Source organism: Achroia grisella, unplaced genomic scaffold, assembly GCF_030625045.1.
Source record: "Achroia grisella isolate CSIRO2021 unplaced genomic scaffold, CSIRO_AGI_Agris_v1 utg869, whole genome shotgun sequence".
Lineage (NCBI taxonomy): Eukaryota > Metazoa > Arthropoda > Insecta > Lepidoptera > Pyralidae > Achroia > Achroia grisella.
Genome location: NW_026713049.1, coordinates 2314273 through 2336489, shown reverse-complemented (window position 1 = coordinate 2336489; position 22217 = coordinate 2314273). Strand labels below are relative to the sequence as shown.

Genomic DNA, 22217 nt, shown 5'->3' with positions numbered 1-22217 from the left:
ATATGGCTGCCTGTAGGTGTTGCCATGCTAAAATATTTTTTTGTAATCGATATTTAATCGATTAACCGAATAACAGCTGATAATTCGGTGTCGAAAGGAGAATAATAATTTCAACACTAGCATAAAGTAATTGGCTTTATATTAATCATGGAATAAGAGCAGAGTGATATATCGTAAATATTGAATGTATTAGGTTGTTCGGAAAGTAATTTCGTTTTTTCCTGTCTGAAGCTTTAATTGTATTTTTGCACTCAAGTTCACACTTAAGCCTTTATGACCACTTGAACGGCCTGGGATGTTATTATAAGATATGTCGAAAATGCTGCTATAATGGCTCTCCATATTTAAAAGGACACCAACCAAAAACTACTCCGTAGAATTAATTGTAATTTTTCACACATAAGCCTTGCTATATGAGCTCTCAAAGCATATAAAAATTATACGGCTTAAGTGTGAAGTTGAGTGCAAAAAAAACAATTAAATCCTCAGTAAGGAAAAAACGAAATTACTTTCCGAATAACCTAATATAACCGAGGTAGACTTTGTACAAAATTGTCTGCATCTATATTCTATACCTATCTATTTCAGTCCAAGTAACTTGCTATGTACCTAAGCAACTTGAACAACGTTGAAGGGTGAGATATGGCAGTGAAATTATAGAGTATGGAGGCATGTTACCACTTTAGTCCTCCAAAATGTTGACAAATGAGTGGTATCATGGTTCTCACAAGATTATATGTGATGCTATACTTATATGGCACTTACCATCAGGTGATAGGAGTAGGGGATTGTTAATAATGTGGATTAACAACCCCATTGTTAGCAATGTACCATGTCAGGTTGACACCATGCGCTTTACACGTGCATTTGTCACGATGGGCACTGAAGTGAACTCACATTTATTATCCTCCACTGGTGCCCCGCCAGGATATACCATTAGCGCAAGCTGCTACACCATTCCATTCTCATCCATTGTAAAAAAAACTATCAGGTGAGTTGTCAGCTCTTATGCCATTGCGGTTATACAAAAAAACTGTAGTAGTATTAATATTTATATGTATAAACGTATAATGTATAAAAACGTCCTAATAAAATTGTCGAGTTCGGGACTTTAAGGCTTATGTACATTATATATAGGTATACATAATCCTGAAATATATCTATGTACAGTCGTCTGAAAGTCCCGATATAAACGAGGTTTACATTAATAATTGTAAGGTAGACATAAGATCAGGTAGTATGTAGATACCTAGATTGTCAGTATCATGACCAAGTTGATATTGCATAAATATGTCATTACACAATTAAGTAGTTTTAAAACAAAATGACGCGAAGGAAAGTGGATTTATTTACAGAAATAAACAATGAAAGGGAGTTTATTGAAATAATTAATTTACACGAAGACCATCTTATATGTTAGTACCTATATCTTATTTTATATGGATGATAATGGAATGGTGCACGCGCCTGTGCTAACAGTATACGCAGAGGGATGGCGATTCTTAATATTAGTAATGTGGACTAATAAATTCCATTGCTAGCAATGTACCATGTCAGGGTGACCTCCATGCGGCTCCTCCAAGAATTTGTCATGATGGGCTAACTAACTTGACCTCATGTCCATCTTATCATCCTCTACTGGTGCCCCACCAGTGGGGTAGAGGGTGTACTATTTTATTATTATCCATAAAAAAAACAGTATACAAGCGGGCCACTGGATGGGTAGAGGATATTAGGATGAGCGTTCAGGTTATGTATTCAAAATAAATTACGATGGTTTCCAGGGGTGCCCGCGTTGAGGTCACCCTGACATGGTGTATTGCACCATTTTATATCGATCACGAAGTCACTAGTCTCCGTTACTAACAATACCTGCCCGCAATAATTCTAATATTATAAAAACGAGTTATTGATAACATATATATATATGTATATATCTATGCCTGCCTATCAATAAATAATATCTCAGGATTCACATCTGGTCTCAAGCTAAGCAGAGCTTATGTTAAACTGTTACAAATATATATATATATACATATATTTTTTTTGTAAATACATACATAATATACATAGAAAACACTCAACAATCATACTCATGAATACAAATGTTTGTATCATGCGAGGAATCGAACCTACGACCGTTAGAAGTAAAGCGGTGTGTTAAACCTCTAGAACACCGAGATCGTCATATAAAGAAATATATTTGATAATATAATAACTAAATACATTATATTATAGTTAGATAAAATGGTTTACTAAGCTATTAAATCTGTTATTTTACGAAGCTCGAAGTGCAAAGTACATATTTACATGTTATTAATAACTAGAATGCAATGTATGTCATCCGAGTTCGTAGGTATGTCCATTTATGCAGATTCAATGCATATCGGATGGTTGAAATAGAGTTGTATGTTGCGGCAATTAAAAGATAGTAATAATGTTACTAAAATTTAACTTTGGCACTTCTTTACATTATTATAGTAATACTAGAATAATATAATAATAATACTAATGAATGGAAGCGAAAAACATATTATGCCGACCCCAAATAAACGGGATAAGGAAGAAGCAGATGATGACTAGCTGACCCTGTGATCTCCGTTCCGCCTCAAAATTAAATATGTCAAAGGTTTTTTGAAGTTTAGTTACGCAATAAATTTCTGACCGCACCCTGTTTAACAGGTATCAGCAGTTTGTATGAGAAATAAAATTATTGTTTTTACTATTTTACATGCAATTTCTTGATATTTTATTAACGTTTAAATCTTCCCTGGACTTTCACGAATATTTCAAGACTAAAATGAGCCAAATCAGTTCAACTGTTCTTGAGTTTTAGCGAGACTAACGAACAGCAATGCATTTTTATATATATAGATTTACTCTACATCGATTGTTATTATTGATGTGAACTAATGGTCACCCATAATTAATTTATCATTCAGTAAGACCACAGATAACATAATATGTAAGACTATAGTACAAATAATATTAAAGACAAACAATATTCATGTATTCTCAATTTGACCACAGACTTTAACAATAAACATAAGAGTATATAAGCGTATGGGTCAAATAGATAGGTAGTGTGTGTAATATATCTTTTTTATTTATATAATGTACTTTTTATGCATAATTAAAAAAAATAGTTACACTCCACTTTCTCTATATAAACAGTATGGGAAATTTCATATTGCTCCGTCCGCGCATATTCGTAAAAAGGGGTTCATAGTTCTTTTGAGTCAGGTATTGTAATATAATGATTGCATTGCAAACAGCTAATGCCTCGCGTCATGGCAAGTGGCAAGTTTCGCATGACATGAATGAATGAATGAATGAAAATAATGAAAAAATATTTATTGCTCTCTTCATAGAATATAAACAAACATTTATATACATTGTTAATATATGAATATGTATAAACATACAATACTGAAAGGTGGCAACAATGGGCGGCCTTATCGCTCAAAAGCGATTTATTCCAGGCAACCTTAGGATGGAGAGGAGCAATTAGATTTGAGTTTGGTCGAGGTGTAATAATACTAAACAATATAGTGAGAATTGATGTTAAAATACATATATAAAAATTACATATTTTGAATACACACATATAATTATAAAATATATACATACACATGTACATAAATACTTATATATACAGAATACATACAATTATGATTTTACTGTGACGATAACTTAGAGAAGTAATAGTTTCTAATACGTGATTTGAAACTCGGCAATGATGATAATAGTAACCACTAGCAAAATATCTTCTTTGGAAAGTATGTACTATATTCTGAGGAGATAAAAACCATCGCTCCTAAGAATATCCTTCAATTCTTGTCCCAGACGAGTCTAGATAGTGAACTTTAAAAAGGGTAACCACAACAGATCTATGCAGGTGACAGTGTTACAGTTCTTAGCACTTGACAACAGCCCAAAAACCTTATTAAAATACAAAAAGGGTCCCGCTAAAGTCTTCTAAGTATCTACGGTTTAAGGTCTAGATGCTAAGAATAAAGTGATAAGTCTTTAATTTATACCAAAGGAGTCTTGACGATAAAATACTTTTTTGATAAAAAAATGAGTTCTGTTATTTCATACGTGATTTAATCGTTCCTTAGTAGAGATTCTATTTATTTGAATTATAGGAAACGTTAATTAATATCTCAGGAGGTACGACTTTTGCAACATTGTTCCGTATAATTTATTTCAGGTGCGGAAATTTATAGCTCATATTTTGGTTCCTGTACCGCCCTCGACAGACTGTTTACTAAGATCAAACTAGATTGGAGTGACGGAAAGATGATCCTCCTTAAGGTATAACTTATTGAATAAAGTGTTGCAGCTACCTTAATAACAATTTGGGTTTACATACATTTTTATACATACGTTCCTTATGCGACCCAGTTTCCCTAGTGTGATTTTACATGTTTTGCAGAACAAAACATCATTTTTAAAGCATGATAATGATTTTTTCGGTAATGAAATACGCGGTGAAAGCACCAGTAGATATTAGACTCACAGTGGTGAGTCAGGTCAGTCAGCCCATCGTGACAAATTGGTCAGGAACTAACCACACTGGTTACGAAGCGAATAATTTCAAATATGACCTGACATGGTACACTGATAAATAAATTATTTATTCACCAATTGTAGAATAAGAAAATAATGATACAGAAAAATAAATATACAAATAGAAGATATGTGGATAGCCTTAACGGTTTAATAGCTGCAATGGTTGATAGGCAGGCAACTCAGCGTTAAGTTACAGATAAGCCTGAAGTTCTGATATTGTTAGTTCTAATATGTAAAAAATATTAAACCTCTACCTTAGTAATTAATTAATTTACTTATTTATTTATATTTTTGTGTAAGTAATAGCATGTAAAACGAATGTGAATACAATTACAAGTTCAGGAGAAATATTCCTCTATTAAACTTTTTAAACATACGCTGTTGTGGCTCTCGAGTTGTAAATGAGTGCTTGTCTGCAGCTCTACGATATCTATTACTATGTTCGTGGTATGAATATACCCAAGTTTATACTTATTTCTTATTCTACTTTGTTTTTCAGGTTCTTTCAGATGCAATAGACGTTTTAAAAAGATTCCGTAATCAGAGTGAACCGGTATATATGTTTATAGTTGTAAGTAAATTAAATTTAAAAATAATATAGAATTTTAGCGCGTTAGTTAAATAAAGTGAAATGGAAAGCGTTGGATGCGAGCAGCGCAGGACCGATTGTCGTGGAGATTTTTGGGGAAGGCCTTTGTTCAGCAGTGGACGTCTTCTGGGCTGAAATGATGATGATGATGATCAGTTATTACAATTATTTTACAAACTGCAAGGAAAAGTTAAACTGTAATAATTTAAATCTAGTCTAGTAGGTATATTTAAGACTAGTAGGTATGTCCATTTTCATCTGAAATAACTATTGTTTGAAAAATTTTATCATTATCGATTGAGTAGTTAAGGCTTGCAAGAGTAATAATAAACAAGCAAACGAACTCACTTTCGCATTCATAATTTTAGTTAGAATAATAAACCTGCTAAACATATTTATTTATTTAAAATTAAAATCAGTGAAATATTTACATAGACATAGACCGTCTCGTTGGTCTAGCGGTTTAATTACTGCCAATGATCGCGGGTTCAATTCCTTGCATGATACTAACAGTGGTATTTATGAGTATAATTGTTTGTATCAGTATAACACGTATGTATAAAAATATATATCTACGTATTTGTATTAGTTGTTTAGTATCCATAATATAGCTCAATTGTGCTACTTATTTATCTATCTTACTAACTTAGCTTGAGACTAGATGACGCTGTAGAATTGTTCTGATATATTGTAATTAAAAAGATAGAAACTTGAACATAATTTCAAGTTTCTATCTTTTTAATTACAATAGAATATTTTATAAAAAAAATATTTCAGAAAATGAAAACAACGAAAGTCTTTCGAGGTGTTGATAGCATAAAATTTGCTGAAGTCGTCAAGAGCGAATTGTACTATTTCAATTTAAAGCATGAAGGCATTAATTCTGATCGTCCATTTTATGAACTAGACGAAGCAACGCCGGATGAAATGGCGCGTATTATTTTTTGGTATCTCTTTAAACAGTTGTAATATTCGCCAACCTTCCATTTGTTCGCATCTCCACGTAACTTAGATTCAAGTTCAGTGTAAAGGCAGTCAACGGCGTGTGTTAAAAATGACGACATTTTCTAACAGTTCTATAGGAGATTTCCAACATATCTAGGGGTTTCCTATGAGTTTTTCGTATAATTTCTGTGGATAACAGAGCTATTGGTGCCATATGAATTGTGTGTGCTTATTGTTATAATTATTAAAATACAAAGAGTATCAATAATATAAACAGGATTGGATCAACAAAAGGACAGTCGAGAAGGAACAAGAGGAAATATCACTAATGACACGACGAGCGGCTCGTCAAGCTGCTCGCAAGCAACACCGAGCTGAATTAATGGTGCCACACCTGAAGCATTTGAATTTCGTGCTGTTTTGGCCACATGCTACGCATGCTCATCCAGAGTTATACGAGAAATGGAATGAAAACAGTTAAGATTCAATTCAAACTACAGTTTTAAAGCGCTTAATAATGAGTGAATTCTCCAGAATATTGGCCTCCTCTGATCGATCCCCCTTCCAATTCAAATGGAAATCGAAATTACGACGGCCTGAGCCGAGGTTCGAATTCCTAGAGGTGCTCATAGACTAAAGTCGTATCCATTAGGTGAGAGTTGGCCTTCAGCCGCTCTATAAGTTCTTCCGCGGGTTTAGAGTGCTATCTGCACTCGCCGTCTATAGTCCGCTGAAACTGCTGCAGCAGCAGTAGCTGGGCCCAACAGCATTAGAGTAGTCTGTAAAAAAAAGGCAGAGGCCTTCTTTCTGTTCGAGGCAACTGAGACGACCAGACATAGAATATAGTGGCCCAATTTTTTGAAGTGTATTTTAAAAGCAAAATAAAAATCAAGTAGAGCATAGAGGTATCATTTCTGAAACTATCCAATATTACGTTGTAGTTCTCCTGGATGGCAACGTTTGAGTACTGTACGTGGTATCCTTGGAGTTGTTCGTGTACATATATTCAACTGAAGAATTAGTATTAAAGTTACTACACTAAGTTTATAAATGATCAAATGAAATCTTTATGAGGGGCAATTTAAACTTTATAAACATTATTTTTCCAGATATTGTAATGGTTGGCCGTGAAGAAATGAAATTAACAAAAGAACAAGCAATGGATATACTATATGCTGGAGATGCTCCTACAAACGAAGCTTCAATACATCAACTCTTGTCCGGGTCATCTCTTGCTATTTGCTTTCGTTCGCTTGATTCTGAACGAGATTTTGTAGGTTACTGTATTTTTAATTCTTCATAATTAATCTTTATCTTCATACCGTCAGTTTCTGGAAACTTCTGCATCATAAAAATAACACATTCATCTATTTTAGTGGTAAATTCATTACCTAACCAACATTTGTATTTGTCTTATTTTCTAATATAGTTTTCAGATAACTATTAAAAAAGGTTTTATAAAATTATAAATGTACTTTAACAATGGTCAGTGTTAAGTCCTGGATAGCCAGAAACTAGTGGACTGTGTTAATAGATATAATATAAAAACTGTTATGAATAATGACAGATGCACATTAAACTTCGAATGGTAGCATGATTTAGTAAGCCGGTAAGTGTCGGTGCCGGTCGAACCAGAAGTGCCGGTATCCGTCACTGGCTGCAGTTGTCGATGCGCAGCACCACCCCGCAGACCGCGGAGCGATGCGTTGAGTGCGTCAGACAGTCAATGATTCATAATTACGAATTTTAAACTGATATTATTATCTAATTTGACTCTATAAAATGTATTTTTAATGGTTATTAAAAAACAAAAAAGAAATAAATATGTATAGTTAAATTGTTTAAATTTTGCCAAACAATTTAGAGGCCGCCAGTTTTATAGAAACCCTTGAGAATCGCCAATAATGTAACTTAAAATAGTACAGTGTGTGACTTAAAAACTATGCTGATCAAACCTTTTCTATTCCCAACGGATGATCCCAAGATAAAGAAGTTTCCCGAGTAGATATAGGTACAGGAACGGTCAATTTACAGAAAACAAACTTTCATCCTTTATTTTACACCTACCAGAGTTAAATTTTTTAATATTGTTATATCTATATCTACATATTAAAAATAGTCTATTAGAGAGTACTTTATAAATTTAATTTGTCATAATCAATGTATATTTCAAATTATTGGCTTACAGAGCTGTCAGACAATTACATTTCTTTGTATTGTTATTATTATAGAATATCAATTGCAATTGATTTAACAATCGTCGCCTAACAAAACTGTTTATGACTTTAGTAGTAAGATAAAATAGAATTGGCAATAGCAGGTCACAATGTTATATACACTATTTTTTCTGGAGCTTTGCTTTTCTTCTTCTTATTGTTTTCTTCATATATGGTTTTATTTTTTTGTAAATTGCTAATATTTTATACAAATACATATATAATTAAAAGACAATCAAGTTTCACATATATTTTCATTATGTTTTTAATATGTTTTTTTAAGAAATTGTCTCATAACGCTGTTTTTATTATTACATATACGTTTATATATGTTTGATTTGTAGCCACTGTACGTAAAATTCTGTATGAAGACATTATTGATCCTGAAAATGAGCGGGTTCCGTATCATGGCACCGCATTTGATCGTTATAAGTCTTATAGTCTAACAAGAGAAGAGATTTGGCAAAAAAGACGCGAAAAGAGAATAAAACAAAAGGTAGGATTTTATGATCTATCAATTAATTAATTTGTAGTCATATTAAAATTCTAAATAAGGCTAAGAGTATCATATATATATATATATATAGTCTAGTACCCATAACACAAGCTCTGCTTAGCTTGGGACTAGCTAGCGCTGCGTGAATTGTCCTGAGGTATTATTATTATTATATTTCATATTTAATTATACATAGGAGGAAGCTAAAGAAAAACAGGAAAGACATATATCAGAGTTACAACGTTTAGGACGACAAGCTAAACAAGAAGAGATTGAAGCTAAGAAAGTGGAAAAAGAACAACGGAGAATAAATCTTCTGAAGTCTCTAGTTAGTGGTCGCATATTGTTCTTATGTTCAATTCCTTAAATTTCTCTTACGAAATGAAAGTAAGTTAAGTCAGTTGGACTGACAATACGACTGGTCCACCAACTCAAAGTCGCTCAACGAGCTATGGAAAGAGCTTTGCTTGGAGTTTCTCTGAGGGATAAAATCCGAAACGAAGTAATTCGCCAGAGAACTAAGGTCACCGACATAGCTCTTGTAGAGGCCTATGTCCAGTGGACTGCAGTAGGCTAATGGTGATGATGATGATGATGATGATGATGATGATGATTATGATGATGTTCTGTGTCTTTTTGTAATGAATTCCTGGTTTTTTCTGTGTCAGTGCTGAAAAAAAACAATTACATTTTGCCATATTGAAGGTAATACTATACTTATCACAGAACAATTAAAACAGTATATATATATATATATATATATTTACGTAACTTCTAATCTTACTAATATTATAAACGCGAAAGTTTGTGAGATGTTACTTTTTCACACAAAAACTACTGAACAGATTTTGATGAAACTTTATAGTGATATAGCAGAATAATACATAGACTATGATTTAAAAAGATATTATCAAAATTAATATCTTTTTAAATCATAAAATAATATTAATTATATTATTTTATGATTTATTATTCATTATTAATTATAATGATAAATGTCATTTAATTTTTTGAGTATTCTGCTTATATTTCTCTACTGTTTGTGATCCTTAGAGATGATAGAATTCAGTTAATGTCAAAATAGAATTATAATCATAATCTCTCTCTCTCTCATCCCTTACTTTACAATAATTGTACTCATGTACTTAGTCAGTGGTGACACTTGACAAATGCAATATGAGACACTTGACAAATGCATCTTCGGGTCCCTCCTTTCATTTACAAAATATTTAAGTTGTAGTTTCTAAACTTCGTTAATGGCACTTTTTATGATGAAATATAATAATATGTTAATTAATTTTAGATTTTATTCAAGCTCGGGGTTATGCTTATTTGCCTGATATGCCACATTTTTTTTATGGATGATCATGGAATGGTGCACCTGCCTGCGCTAACGATTTACGCTGGCATGGCTGGTAATGAGATGAACATGAGGTCAGGTCAGTTTGCCCATCGTGATTAAATAACTAGAAATTAATTACGATAGTGTCCAGGGAGACCCGTGTGAAGGTCGACCTAACAAGAACATTGCTGGCAATGGGGACACTAGACCCATTACTAACAAACCCTTCCTCCTGATCTGCCACTAGTGATAAGATAACGTGTATTTATCATTGTTATTGGCTCAATAACTGAAGTTATAACAAACTAAGATGCTGGTACATATTTATATTGAAATATTAATTAACTGTGAATATTTTGTATTCGTCCTTATTGCAACAGAAAGAATATAATAAAAGTAATTGACCGGTCTACTGTGAAAACAATTTTGGGACATTGTTCATCCAAAATAAGTAATTTCAAGATAAAAGTCGATAAATTTCAGATAATTCTAATCTTTATAATACAAACGATCAATTATATATGATAACAGAACATTTCAGAATGTCAATGCTCTTGAAGATATGCAAGAAGAATCTGATAATGAAGTTGTGTCTATTGAAATTTTAAAGGTACCAATATTTTTATAATAAATAAAATTTGTTGTTAAAAGTATCTATGCTAGGTACTGCTCTTTTATTTGTTTTTTAGAGTTGCTCCTTACAATCTGGTGGGTTTCATATAAACTTTCATCCCCTATTTTATCCCTTTGAGGGTAGAACAAGAAACTTGCTTGTTGCCCTTGTAGATGGTGTAGGGCAAGCCCCATTTCGTTGTTAGGTCGACCTATTTCGCCCTACTCGCGGTGCACCCGCCTTGTCTAATCTTATATGCTTGCATTATCAGACGAGGATGATACAAAGTTAGCGAAATCATCGTATAGCGTAATAGCAGAGTAATGGTCTCTAGGGAGACGGTCCAGTTCATATGACACAGTGATAGCAGTGCCCATTACTAACCCTCCCCCAGTAACGTTTACCACATAAGATTGCCTATTCCAGTCATATATTAATCTCTGATACGAATATACACTAGTCTCGAGTGTTAAAGATTTACATTACCAAGAATTTCCTTTGATTTGCAACTTGATAGTCGTTGATATGATTATTGCAGTCGCAAACGTTACCTAATGATTATGAATGTGAAAGTTTATTTGTTTGTCTGTTTTAAAATCTGTTTCTTTTAGAGAGAACTAATTATGAAAGTTACCAAACACGTATACATTTATATAAACATTCATCCCCTATTTTACCCCCTCCAAATTTATTTTATTAGATAATAATAGCCTATGTCCTCGTAATTCAGTCCATCTTAATATCAAATTTGAACTTACCTAGGATTCAAATATGCTCAGCAAACTTTGGGCATGTCAAGTGTTATATTAGTATTCACCAGGACGTCCACCATTGTTCTTACTTCTGACTACCCAACCTAGTAATATGTGTCGTTATGGTGTATGGTGAAAAATCACAGATAATATAAAAACAGAGAACATATAAAAGTTGTACAGAGTAGGTTACTTTACGATACAGATTAAAATATTCTAACAATGAATTATTCAGATAAATATTATATATACAGTATTTCACTTTGTTAGTAAAGTACTAATATAAATTACAGGATAAGATAAGAGGCATGACATCTTAGTTCTCTGGAATGACAACGTATGAGTGGTATAACGGTTGTTAAATGATAAAGTGATGTTGGTAGTGCTATTCACATATACATTTTGGCGACGGTTATCACTTACCATCAGGCGAGCCGTCACCTAGTTTGTCATTTCAATGACATAATAAAATATATACAAATGTGAGCGGTTGTCTGTCTGTCTGTTACTCTTTCACGAATAAACAGGGACCCGACAACAACAACTTAAGGGACAATCCTTAATCCCGACAACTTAAGGGATCTTAATAAAATTTTGCATGTATCGCGAGGACGATATAGGCTATTTGTTATCTAAAAAAACAAACAGATAGTAAGTACATATTTACTTAAGCAGACATCGGAAGTAGTTGAGGATGAAAGTGCTGAAGAAGAAGATGAAGATGAATACTTCCCTCCGGCTGGACTTCTAGTGCCTGGCTTCTATGCTCCACCCAACGATATTGCTAAAACCAATGGACTTGGTGTATTGTTCTCTAAGGTATATATGACAGACAAAATAAGCAAACCGTTACGACTGTTCTCTTAGATGAGGTAGTCAACTGGTATATGCAGCACTTGACATGTCCACGTGTACTCACCTTCAGATACTGTGAGACTCTTACTCACTAAAAACTTCAAGCCATCCCTTATCCAACGCCATAGACCTACGCTAACAGCATATGCTAGCGCGGCATCAGTAGAGGATGATAAGATGAACATGGGGTCAGGTCAGTTAGCCCATCGTGCCCATTAGCACCCAATTTCACCACAAAATGATCATAATTATTTCCAGAGGGAACCTGATATAGTAGCTAGCAATATACCATGCCAGGTTGACCTCCACCTGGTTCCCCCCTGAAAATAATCGTGATAAGTTCCTGGTAAATTTATCACGATGGGCTAACTGGCCCGATCTTATGCTCATCTTATCATCCTCCACTGGAGCACCGCCAGCATATACCGCTAGCCAAGGCAGGTGTACCATACATATCATAAATTAAGAAAAAATATTATTAAAATCCTCCCCTCCACACTCCACCGCACGGTATATTTTGAATTCCTCTTTGTATGGGGACAAATAGAATACAAGAGTATACCCAAGAATACAATAAGGGCTAGCGGATGTCCAGTTCGGTTCAGAATACAATGGGATTCAAAATCTGGTCAATTGAAATCGTTTAAACTGAATTGGCTCCAAGTGACAGTTTTCAATATAAAGTTCATTTTTCGATGTGAATACAGTTCGTTCTCTTTGTTCAGAATGCATGTCAGTTAGACACAGCTGAATGACCTCATGCTATAGTTGGCAGATGAAGGCTAACCGCTAGCTTTGTAATTTGCATAGATTCAATAGATAGTCTAAGAGCTCGCACATATTTCTGTAAGGCTAGAAAATATTTTAGTGACGTATCTTAGCAGGCTAAGTAAGATTACCAACAGGTGATGCCTGTTGGTAATATTACTTAGCCTGCTCTTTACCACATTGTAATAGACATATATATAATTGTATAATAATTTTTCTAGTTATTAATTACATTGATAAATTACGTATCGACTAAAAAATAATTATAATAAAAAAATATCATTAATATAAAATAACTAGAAAAAAAATGGCAGACGGTTTCCATGTGGTGGTCAATTGGTGGTGGTATTTTTCTAAAGGAATAGTACACCCGCCTGAGCTAACGGTATAAGCTGGCAGAGTACCAGTGAAGTACGATAGGATTAGGCTTATCCTATCATCCTTCGGATTTAATCCAGATTCCTTCCAGGGGGGACCGTTTGGAGGTCGCGGCATATTGCATTATGATGAGGCCGCTAGTGCTTATTACTGTCAATCCTTAACCCTCTAAGTGTAATCGTATATATAATATACATCTATGATAGATCACTGAGATAAGTTCTATCGTTGCAGATAGACCATTATCGCAATGGTTCACGAGCTCTTAGACCAAGAGCATGTCAGTGTGATATTTTTGAAAGCTACTCTATGAAAATTAATGTAAATCTAGAACAATGTGTCTATGTCCAACTCTATTTTGATGCTTGAACAAATATTGTCACGACTTTAATACCAAATGAGATAGTCAATTTGAGTCAAAGATGGCATTTTATTAGGGCTATTGTCAGGTGTTAATATCTGTAGCACTGTGACCTGCATAGATCTATTGTCTTTGCCCTTTTTCAAAGTTCGATACCTAGACCCATCAGGGACAAGAATTTAAGGATATTATACTTAGGAGCAATAGTTTTTATGTCGTCAGGGCAGTGACCAAATAGGATGTGTAGTGGCGTTTCCTCTTCAGCTTGGCAAATCTGTAGATTGTTAGAAGCATTGTGTCAAGTTGTTACGATGAACACAATATTATGCTCATCATAAATGAGAGCCTAAGCGATAAACCAAATAGATTTCATCGTGCGTTTGCATCGCCTTATTTATAATGGTTGCTCTATCATAATTAAAATAATCTTTATTTTTTATTTGAGTATAATTGTTTGTATTGATGTGGGTGTTTACGATGTATATTGAGTATGTATTTAGTCAGAAGGATGATAAAATGAAGTCATAGTAATTTATACATAGAAAATATTGGTTTAAACTATTAGTGCTATTGCTATTAGTACTACTAGCTCCACTAGCCTTTATCGTCATCGTTCGTGGAAGCACCAGAACATCATCTTATTAATATTATAAACGCGAAAGTTCGTGAGTAAGTAATGTTTGTTACTCTTTTACGCCAAAACTATTGAACGAATTTTGATGAAATTTTACATTAATATAGCTTATACATCAGAATCATATATAGGTGATACAGATAAACTTCACGCCGAAACCGCGGGCACAGCTAGTACATAATATATTCAAAATTATCAATTCTTACAAAACACTTTTTCGGCTACAAAACATTATAAGATCTGATATAAAATCAAGTCAGTTCCTTGTAAGAAGTCCTAAAAATTGTTACCTAATGGAATTACCTATCAACATTTAAAGGCTCCTATGAATATATATAAGGCATAAACCTTTATACATAGAAATAAGGGTGTTTCATTTATTTCTATAATAATTATGATGATAATTGCAGAGCACCAAATTTATAAGAGATCAATTTATCATTTTGGTTATAAGTAAATTGGGCGCTTGTAAAAAGTTGTCTGAGTGGGTACCTTATAAAAATGTTTACCACAGCTGGTATACGAGTGCGTGACCCCACAGTCCGAGTTTCTGCCACCACACGTATTGGTTATGCTGGAAATCAACAAACGGTACAAAGCAATTGAAGCTGTCAGAAAACATAGACAATTGGTCTTACATGTAAGTGCTATGTGATCTATATTCAATTGGATATATTCTGAATGAAATTTTATTCCGTAACTTGACAGCATCGGAGGTCTAACGGTTTAGCACACCGCTTAATTACGATGGGCGCGGGTTCAATTCCTCGCACGGTGCAAACATTTGTATTCATGGGTATGATTGTTAGTATCGGTCTGCGTGTTACTTTATATTATGTATGTATTTACAAAAAAATATCTAAGTTTTTATATCAGTTGTCTAGTACCTATAACACAAGCTCTGTTTACCGTGGGACTAGATGGTGCTGTATTAATTGGAAAAAAAAATAATATGATTTGATTATATATTATACTAGCGACCTATCCCAGCTTCGTATGGATATATTACAAATCTTTGTATTTCTCGGTTTATTCTGTAGATATTAGAGATATAATCCTTCCTCAGGAATCACTCTATCTATTGCTCAAAATTGCATTAAAATCTGTTGTGTGCGGCTTTGCACGGATGCATTAAATGTCAGTGAATTTCTCGACTTGTTCTATACTATAACACGCATGTTTATACATATAATCCTTCCTCTTGAATCACTCTATCTATTGCTGAAAATTGCATTAAAGTCCATTGCATAATCATTACATAGTATAAAACAAAGTCGCTGTCGCTGTCTGCCCGTCCCTATGTATGCTTAAATCTTTAAAACTACGCAACGTATTTTGAAGCGGTTTTTAATAGATAGAGTGATTCAAGAGGAAGGTTTATCCATCAAAAACATAAATGTGAAATGATAGCCGAGTTTAATATTATGATATATGGCTTGATTGTTGACTTCTACGACAAAAGAGATGAGATCTAAATGGGTGCCAAGTTCAATGGTCTGTCCTGAAATGTATTTATAACAATATAAAATATCATTTCTTCTTATAACTTACGATAATATACTGTAGCCTAAGGTCTAACTTGGCCAGTTCTCATATACCAATTATTACTTTCGATTGCTAGTTACGATTAATATTAAAATAGGAACCGACAAGTAACATGTTTAGAACTTGCGAAGGCTACAGTATATTTCGTATATGAAAACTAGCCAAGTTAGACCTTAGGCTACAGTATATTATCCTAAGTTATAAGAAGAAATGATATTTTATATTGTTATAAATACATTTCAGGACAGACCATTGAACTTGGCACCCATTTAGATCTCATCTCTTTTGTCGTAGAAGTCAACAATCAAGCCATATATCATAATATTAAACTCGGCTATCATTTCACATTTATATTTTTGATGGGATATCATTACTTTTTGTACATAAATTATACGAGGTACTTATTTATAACTAAATTAATACCAAATTATTTTTGATAAATTACTGTATTTTCGTATATTTACGGGGTATAATTGTCTTTTTTTTGTGTTATTTTCTATATTTTCTTGTAACTTTTAAATGTTCAAGTGCAATGCCAATTCAGTATCAGGAATTTTTGGGCAAATCGGGGCGGTATAACACGGTCCACAGATGGTTGTACTCTACAATAGAGCTCTCGTGACTTGGATCAAAATTGTTAAGACGTACTCCATCTAAGGTTTTAACTCTGAAGAGTCCAACGTAAACCTGCCCTTTATTAAATATAGAGGAGGCTATGTTGAGAAGAGGACTGCCAAAACTAAGGCCTTGTGATTTGTGGATAGTAATAGCATATGTTAAGCAAATACGGAATTGTTCTCTATCAACATATACATTATTTAATATCTGAAACTTCGTATTGACACGTTATAGTTCGTAAAGACGATTATGTAACAAATTGACTGTTATCTATTGAATTCTCAAGAAAACAATTTGTTACCAATAAGTTCTCATTCTCGAGTTAACTTCTAACAACTTCCTACTTATAACTATACTAAAATTGTTATTAATTTTTGGTTTAAACTATTGTCTATACCATACGTATTTACTAAAATAATGTAATAATAATATAATCACAAATATATAAGTATAATTTAAGAAAGCTATAAATTTCGTAGCATAAATCGCAACCTTATAGGTTAGATATCCAGAAACAAAACATTGAGTTTTATCGCACCGCTCCCACACGGCGCTACCGCGGCGCTCTATACCGAAATGCCTATTATTTAATAATTATTTATAAAAATAATGATTTTACACTATCGATGTGCGCTAAATATTGAAACAATAATTAATACCAAATCTTAGTTAATAACATAATAAATACGAAATTCGACTATACTCCTAGTTATAAGTACGAGTATATTTTAGACAGAATCTAAATTATAGCAACTAGTGTTTACCGCTCAATGCAATATTTGAAGTTTGCTAGTTATCGACACTGATGTGAAGGGGTCAACGTAAATTGGTAATGATCGACGTTTTCATACAATATTACTTTCGGTCCAGTACAAGATGAAATTTTTCGCCAGGGATCAATGTCAATTGGTGGCTATCGACGTTTTCATAGAATTTTAGTATTCGTCCAGTATAAGTTGAAATATAATCAATTAAAGTGAAAAATTGTAGTAAAATGATAACAATTTACCAGTTTCAGATTTTTTCCTTTATATTCACCTAATTACCTATCTGCATACCAAATTTGAACTTCCTAGGTCATCTGGAAGTGGGTTATAATTTTGATCTATAGTTGATCAGTGATAAAAATGACGATTTTTGGACATTAATATCTAAATAACCGTTTGAGATATGTTTATGAAATTTGGAACACATATTTATCTCGCAAGTCTCAATATATGAACCAAATTTGACAGGTTTGTGTGAAAGAGTTTTTGAGTTATGAGGGGGTCAAAAGTGGCTCCAAATGGTTCGTGTAAATATACACACGGTGCTGCAAGCCAGTTTACTTGAAACTCGGCTTGACACGCTGCCGCGTGTCTAGATATATATAATACATGTACATCCGTGCGAAGCCGGGGTGAGTAGCTAGTTTAAAAGATATAAACGAATAGACAGCGGCGGTGACTTTGTTTTATACTATGGAAATATTATATTTATATATGTAGGAAAATGCACAGATAACATGGAATGCAAAGAACCGCTTACCATCAGAATAGTCGTCTGTGATTCTAATAAGGGAGATATTTAAAAAATCGCACTCGCGCGAAGCCATACCACTTTACATTAGTAATCGAATAAAGTTTATTATAGATGTAGAGCAGTGTCATATTGTGTAAGCGAGCCCATCCTACACCTGCATGCGATATCAGAAGTGCAAAGTCCACTATGGGGGACTCCCCGTGTTTGGCTTATGCAGCAAATTAGGAATATAAATTATCATAACTATTTAAAAAATTGCTGTCTAAGAATTTTATGAAGCACTAATTTGTTATTACACTCATCTATGAGTGTGTATTTACTGGATACCAGCTAATAACTATTATATAATATATTATAATATATAATATAATATAATATAATATAATATAATATAATATAATATAATATAATATAATATAATATAATATAATATAATATAATATAATATAATATAATATAATATAATATAATATAATATAATATAATATAATATAATATAATATAATATAATATAATATAATATAATATAATATAATATAATATAATATAATATAATATAATATAATATAATATATTGTAATAAAATGTCCCGAACAATTAACACAGCGCCATCTAGTCCCAGCTAAGCAGAGCTTGTTTTATAAGTAACTAGACGACTAATACAAATATTTAGATTTTTTTTGTAAATACATACATAAATATACATAGAAAACACCCTGACAGATACAAACAAACAATCATACACATGAATACAAATGTTGCAACGTGCGAGGAATCAAACCCGCTACCATCGAAAGTAAAGCGGTGTGACCAGCGAGGCCGTCAATATATTGTGAATGTTACTATAGAATCAGAATATAACCATTGTATTGTAAGATATATCAACTCTATGTACTAGTAAAAGTATATATTATAATAAAATAACAATTATATAACATTAATTTAACTATGTTTCTAACACAATTCACTTTAGCATTTAAAATACAACCAGCACATCCTGTGCTCAAAGACCGAATGCAGTGCCTTTTTTTTCGGACTACTCTAATGCTGTTGGCCGTAGCTGGCCTTTACAGCTTCACCGGACGTTAGGGGGTGAGTGCAGATGGCACTCCAAACCCGCGGAAGGACTTATGGAGCGGCTGAAGGCCAACTCCTGCCTGACGGATACGACTTTAGTCTGAGGGCACCACTAGGGGTTCGAACCTCGGCTAAGGCCGTCGTAATTTCGATCCCCGTTTGAATTGGACGGGGGATCCATCGGAGGGGCAAAACCCTCCCTTTTATGCAGAGAAGATATGAGTGGGGGTTATATGCAACTAGTTTAACGATACCGAGTAATGAAACTACTTTCTTTTAATATTAAATATCACATTTTTCGACAATTTCGATGTGAACCCTAACAGTATATTCCTTAAAAAGAAGTTTATTAAATAAATATGATTTCTATTTTTATATAGGTGGGTATTTTTATTGCAAAGTTACCTCAAAACTCAGTTCACATAGCATTCTCTGTTCGGCAATATGATTCGCTTACGAAAAAGCAGTACAGGTCAGTAATAATTTCTTAAATTTGATGAATAACTTTGCATGTGTGGTATGGCCTCGGTGGTCTAGCTGTTTAGCATACCGCTTTCCTACCGATAGTCGTGGGTTCGATTCCTCGTGCAAACATTCGTATTCATCTATCTTCTATGATTCTTTGTATCGATCTGGGTGTTTTCTATGTATATTATGTATCAATTTACAAAAAAGTATATCACCCACAACATAAGCTTTGCTAACCGTGCGACTAGGATGTGGTGCTTTGTTAATTGTCAGGGTACAGGGGGTTGTATAATGTAATAGTGTAAATAATAATAATAACCCTGTACAGGGTTGGGTATTGTCGCATTATTATTATTATTGTTTTTTATTATTTTTCTTCTCCGCTTTCGTCGGTAATTTTGGTATGTACGGGCCTACGACAAGTACATAATAATGGTAGTATATTTTTACGTGAATATACATGCTATCGACCTAATCTGTTTGAAGAAATGTTCTGACTATGTATTTACGATTACAGCCTTCTGTAGTTGGCAGTATATACATATTAAAAAATAAACGTAATAAGTTTTATTCGTTTTATTGAGTGCCTGCTATTTTGGAATAGAATAGAATAGAAAATCATTTATTCAAATAAACTTACCGAATCTTTGTTGAATAGTCATAATATTTTTTTTAATCTACTCTTTCGGAAAGCTGTCTCATCACAAGAAGGATAAGATAGAAACTTGCGTGTTGCTCTTTTAAATAATTTTATTGTTACTTTACATTTTTAAGTTAAAGTGTGTTTAAATTAGTGCTAATTGGTAGTTTGTCGTCAACAAACTACCAATTAGTACTAATTCAATTAAATACTCAAATAGAAAAAATATTAAATATACAACCAACTGGTTGAGCAACTAAATAAGATAAAATCTGTCGTAGTGATTAGAGCAGACCAGTCCTTTAAGCAGTTGGCTGTGCTAGAATAATAAGTCAATGTTTTGTTTTATCCAGTTGTATTGGCAAACAACTAAATGGCACTTATGGCATTTTTATATTTTATACCATAAATTCCTTCTATAACAAATATGAAATTTCGAAGAAGAATTATCGATCAGAATTTTTACGGTTTCGTTTACGTAAAAAAAATTGCTAATTTAAAAATGAATCATCAATGGTAAATTACAAAATATACTTTTCTCTATACAAAAATTATATTAAAAAAACACGTTTTCTAGTTCTTATTTTATATGTGCTGAAACAATGTAAATCTTACTAATATTATAAACGATAATATTTATGTGTATGGATGGATAGATGGATGAATGGATGATTGTTACTGTTTCACACAAAAATTACTGAACGGATTTTGATCAAAATTTATAGTAATATAGCTTATACCACATAAGCTATAATCCCGGTGAAAACGCGCGCACAGCAGGTGGTTGTATTATACTTGCATACTCGAAAATAATATATAAATGAAATAATAATACATTTACTTGACATTAACTTTATTTCAGTGATGACATAAAACTCGCTTTCATGCTATCTATTGAAGTCGATATAGCATTATTGGAGCTAATGGATTTGAACCCCATACATGTCAGCCGAGACCACACCTTCGGTGAAGAAGAATGCGCCGCCATGTTTCCTGTCGGTTATGGCGATGCATACCCAGAATTTGAAGATTTTGCTGACCGACGCTTTAGCAAATGACATGTCCTAGTAGACATGACACTCAGTTGAATTGCCCTGTGAATAATTACATTTTACCTATTCATAAATATTAGATAATAATAAATATTTACCTATCAAGAATTCTTTATTATGTAATTTGAATGGTAAACAGGTTGAGGCGTCGCCTGATTGTAAGTAGTAACTGTCACCCATATATATATATATATATATTTTTTTTTTCGTAAGTAAAATTTTGTAATGTAATCAACAAAAAGAATGGAAATAATAAAAGGACTGGCCATTTCGGAAATTCCATTTGTTAGTCCAATTTTAAGAAAACTGTGTTTTGTATTAACTAAAAAAAATGTAGAAACCTGCCTCAGAGAGACATTTTGGTTGTAGGCATATAATAATAATATAACTATAGCTATGGATTGCATGATTCATTGACATTCTCATTTCACTGGGATCAGCATTATGTACATCGGGAGTCGAATTATGTTACATATTGTACGGACTTTGAGCTTGGTTCTAGCTTGCGACGCACGTTGACACTTTACATGGCTGTTCAGGTGAATATTTTATATAATTATTTTAACTTGTAAAAATTTATTAGAATTTCGGTTTCTCCCATCATTTATGACTGGCGTAGTATATTGCATCCTCTGAGTTTACTCTCCCTTCATTTTTTATACATCTTTTCGAGAGTGAGAGGAAGACTTTCGAGGTTCAAATTTGATTTCGGTATTGTAATTAATAATATGAATATGAATCGAAACATAATTATGTTTCCCTTTAGGTTCTC

The 22217-nt window shown here is 33.0% G+C and overlaps 1 protein-coding gene across 1 annotated transcript; it reads left to right on the top strand.

Moving 5' to 3' along the window:
- The first annotated feature begins 2 nt into the window (after positions 1–2).
- LOC131852868 (uncharacterized) lies at positions 3–21978 on the top strand. Its single transcript, XM_059203604.1, has 14 exons — positions 3–12; positions 4214–4317; positions 5075–5146; positions 5942–6094; positions 6387–6585; positions 7219–7386; positions 8670–8821; positions 9018–9149; positions 10705–10773; positions 12204–12347; positions 15039–15164; positions 19666–19757; positions 21256–21489; positions 21815–21978. The coding sequence occupies exons 1-13, from the start codon at positions 3–5 to the stop codon at positions 21449–21451; spliced, it is 1617 nt and encodes a 538-aa protein (XP_059059587.1). The 3' UTR covers positions 21452–21489; positions 21815–21978.
- The last annotated feature ends 239 nt before the right edge of the window (positions 21979–22217 follow it).